This window comes from Buceros rhinoceros, unplaced genomic scaffold, assembly GCF_000710305.1.
Source record: "Buceros rhinoceros silvestris isolate BGI_N320 unplaced genomic scaffold, ASM71030v1 scaffold357, whole genome shotgun sequence".
In the NCBI taxonomy this organism is placed as follows: domain Eukaryota; kingdom Metazoa; phylum Chordata; class Aves; order Bucerotiformes; family Bucerotidae; genus Buceros; species Buceros rhinoceros.
In genome coordinates, this window is record NW_010422526.1 from 55,759 (window position 1) to 59,689 (window position 3,931).

The 3,931-nt window shown below is 47.6% G+C and overlaps 1 protein-coding gene across 1 annotated transcript in view; it reads right to left on the reverse strand.

The window, feature by feature from the left end:
* PCSK1 (proprotein convertase subtilisin/kexin type 1) overlaps window positions 1-3,099 on the reverse strand; it is a 25,596-nt gene extending 22,497 nt beyond the window's left edge. The window contains exons 1-2 of the mRNA XM_010140045.1: window positions 3,049-3,099; window positions 2,703-2,807 (exon numbers count right to left, since the gene is read on the reverse strand). Coding sequence (XP_010138347.1) covers window positions 2,703-2,807; window positions 3,049-3,099 — 156 coding nt within the window. The remainder of the gene's footprint in view (window positions 1-2,702; window positions 2,808-3,048) is intronic.
* Between the last annotated feature and the right edge of the window lie 832 nt (window positions 3,100-3,931).

The window sequence follows — 3,931 nt, forward strand, 5'->3', positions numbered from 1 at the left end:
AGCTCATGTTCAGCAGATTGCCAAGATCCTGCTGTAAGTCTTAAGTGGAGGAGGCCTGGGATCTCACGTTTTGCTTTAAATGTCTCAAGAGATTTCATTATTTTTCTCTGCTGCGATCCGATGGCTTTACAGTCCTTACACCACCACACACCAAACAATAATAAGAGTGACTCGGAAATTATAATGATACAAAAAAGATTTCCTAGTGAGAGCCTAATGAAAATTCACCACGAGAACACAAACCTTTGAAGATGGCAGCAGCTACATAAGGCACCTTTCCTGAGAGCTCTCTAAAACCAGCCCCTTTGCTAAACACCGGACAAACAGTCATTAGTCACAGATGAATAGACCCACACCAGTATTTTAAACAGCCCCACTGTCATCCAGGGCCAGATGTACTCCTGCAGGGGTTAGAGCAATTACCTTTATCTCTCCTCCCTGCCCACAGTAGAGCCAGGCCTCTTCATCACCCATCAGTAATTAACAACTGACAACCGCCATGCCTGTTATTTTTTTTTTGGTTTGGACAACTGTTCTGGGGGAAACGAGCTGAAACTGCCAAGCCCATATGTCAGACAAACAAGCCAAATGTTTGTCACTCAGCAGCTGGGTGAGGTTCCCGCCATCCATCTACGGCACAGGCTGGAGGCCCTGTGCCAAACTTCCAGTTGCTGACAGATAAAGCAGTGAAAACCATCTCGATTCGGGTGTCTCACAAGAAGGTGGATCTGGAAACTAGTGCAAGTACCGGAAGAAGTTTAGAGAAGTAGGTAATTACGTCCCTTCAATCTATTCACAGCCTTTGTTTCACAACAAATGCAGATAAATATTCAGATCAGAGCCAAGTTTCACCCCAGCTTTCACACTTAACATACCGTAAAATTCCTGACACACACAAAAGCAGGATTCCCTTCCCTCTCCCTTTTCAAACACTGAATTTAAATCTCTTTAAAGAGGCTGTCTCTGAACAAGAGCAGCTCTTTGGGCCAAAGGTCCGTGTATAATCACACAGCCCTACACAATTGCTTTGTGCTTCTGTACTTAGATAATGACATAATTACATCCCATTCCTTCACACAGTTTTGAATACTAGATAGTAAATAAAAAGGAAATCGTCGTAAATTTAGCAGATCACCTGCAGCACTTTGAAGCTCTGGCTTTGGATCTAAGTATGCCAGGGGAGATCTAGGTTAGGTATCAGGAAGAACTTCTTTACAGAGAGAGTTGTCAAGCCTTGGAACAGGCTGCCCAGGGAGGTGGTGGAGTCCCCATCCCTGGAGGGGTTTAACAGATGCGTGGATGTGGTGCTGAGGGACAGGGATTAGGGACTCTGGCAGTGCAGGGTGAACGGTTGGACTCAATGATCTTAAAGATCTCTTCCAACCAGATGATTCGGTAATACATAAGTCTGCAATAATGTCTGTCAGCAACATGTGCAACACCATCAATTCCGTTCTGCTTAAGACAGAAGAATTCGGCCATGCTGTCCTGCACGAGAGCTGTACTAACTCCAGAAAAGGGAGGAATTGCAACCAAACTCTTGATCCTGATGACTGTGCGATGACAGTATGGAAAACCCAATCGTAAGCGTGGGTATAAATCAGACTTTACACTAGAGCTGTGGTTTTCGAACACCCCTTAGAATGTGTTCTAGGGTTTAGAATGATTCCACCCAGACCTTAATTCTTAAACCAATGTTTGAGAGGAGATAGGAGTGTACGGTTGGGGGAAGAGTGTACGGTTGGAGGAGATGGGAGTGTATGGTTCTGAAGCAGAACAGGCAAAATAAACACCCTGTCTCGCTCCCTCCTTCCATTCTTCCAGCTGTATAGAGAGTACTTCCTCCTAAGTGACATTTGCCTCTAAAACCTCCAAATAATCTTCTATAATCAATAACTGTTCTCAAGCGATTTGTCCTTAGGTGATAAACTGTTGGTTTTCACAACTAGGTGACCTCATGTTTTTTACGATTGCTGCAATAAAGCTGATTTGAAATTCAATTCCATCATTCTGAAATTCACCAGGAATCAGTTTTAAGAGGGCAGCATTCTGGTCTGTTCCTTGAACTTCCCACCCACCCCAGTTTTTCAGTGCGTTTAAAACCACACAAGCTTCTTTCTTAAATAACACGAAATAAACAAGGAGTCCGCTTCACCTTCAAACCCAGCTCCCCAGTATGCCTGTCCTTTGACTGCTTGGGGATTCCACTGGAATGTGTGATGGATCCTTCGAGAAGGGGTTTGGGCTTGTCAGAGAAGAAGCAGATCAAGCAAAACCTCACCCCTTTTCCCTGACTTCTTTTTTTTCTAATATTCAGTTACTGTAAATCAAACCTGATTCTCATGGGAATTGCAGAGATGTGGCCTGATTAAACCGATTAAACCATGGATTTTTACTCTGAATCAAGCCCTGTGGTTCCTTGCTCCTACTTTTATCAGCAACACATCGACATCTGAAATGCCAAGCCTCTGCAATGCTGCATATCTTAAATCTTAATTTGGAAAGCACTTGCAAAAAATGTGGTAAAAGGGTCAGATTCTGCCTGTTAACAACAGGATAATAAAGTATTATTCACATGAGTATGGATGGCTGGATATTAGACTTGCAAAGTGAGGACAGCCCGCCTGTGAACTCATTACAAAGCCAGCAATAAGGCGACAGAATGAATGGAGGGCATGAAAAAGAATAAACTCAGCACTCACCCGCTCATCATCAGAAAGTCGTTTGGTGATATGAATGGCGCTTCTTCGAGACCGCCTCGGATGGCTTTTATGTCTGAACAGGTAGTGATTTTTGAGTGATCCGATCTGCAAGACAGAGCCACACTTCAGCTATTGAGAGAAGTTTTGCCACCGAAAACAAATATCGACAATCACAACCTGACCGAATTTGTTCTGCTTAAGACACGAGAGCTAGGAACTACCCTTTAGATATTTTAATCTAAACCAAAAACTCTCCAAGTAACAAGTGCTTATCATAGCACCGTGCTGCTGGAAGGAACTGGGGGAGTAATTTCACTTCAGCTAGTGGAGAAGCAGTCATTACTACCACAGCACTCAGTAACGTGGTAGTAGTAGCGACCAGAGCACTCATGGACATACCTTCACATTGACACATTTCTAAGGACAGATATTACATACGGTCACACTCCTGTTTTATAGGATTTTCAGTGTTCAGCCGAACAGGTGTAAAATGCTTCACTTGGCGTCAGAAACCTCAGTGCGGGGTTTGTACGGGCACCTACTGAATGGGCATTTTGGAGCTGGAGAGCTGGATGCTCCCCATCGGCTTTAAACATCCCTCTTCCCTCAGGAGGGGCTGTCTGAGATCGGCAGAGGCGAATCCAAATCCACCAACACCAAAGGCAGAAAGACCGCAGAGGTGGGATCACACCTGCGTTTGAAACGCCGAGGAACACGACCATGCAGGAATGGCCACCAGTCCTATGCACCTGCCTGGGCAGGAGGCCGGGAAGGGGCTGCCCACAGCCCCAGGCCCACCAGAGGAGCGGTATCCTCCAGCTGCGGGAGTGGGCAGCGGTTCCGCAGAGGAGGAGCAGGGTCCCAGCGCTGCCAGACCTCTGCCTGGCACAGGACCCTCGTCTGCAGGTGGGTCGCGGCTGTCACCTAAAGGCGGTTACTCATCCCTGACAACGCTGACGTCACGGCATCCCAAAAAAGGCGCCGGGAGGGGTAGATGGAGAGACGACCCGCGATGGCGAAAGAGCCTCCGGGGCGAAACGTTATGGCGGGGGGCCAAGGCAGAGACGGCGCCGGGTCGGGTCCAGGGCTGCCCGCGCTCTCCTCCTGCCTGGGACCCGGAGGGGCAGCCGGGGTGCCCGATCGGTCCCCTCGGGGAAAGCGGGATGCCCTGCCCGGACCCATCAGGACGAGCGGAGGTGCCGGCCGGTCCGCCTCAGGGAGAGTGGGGT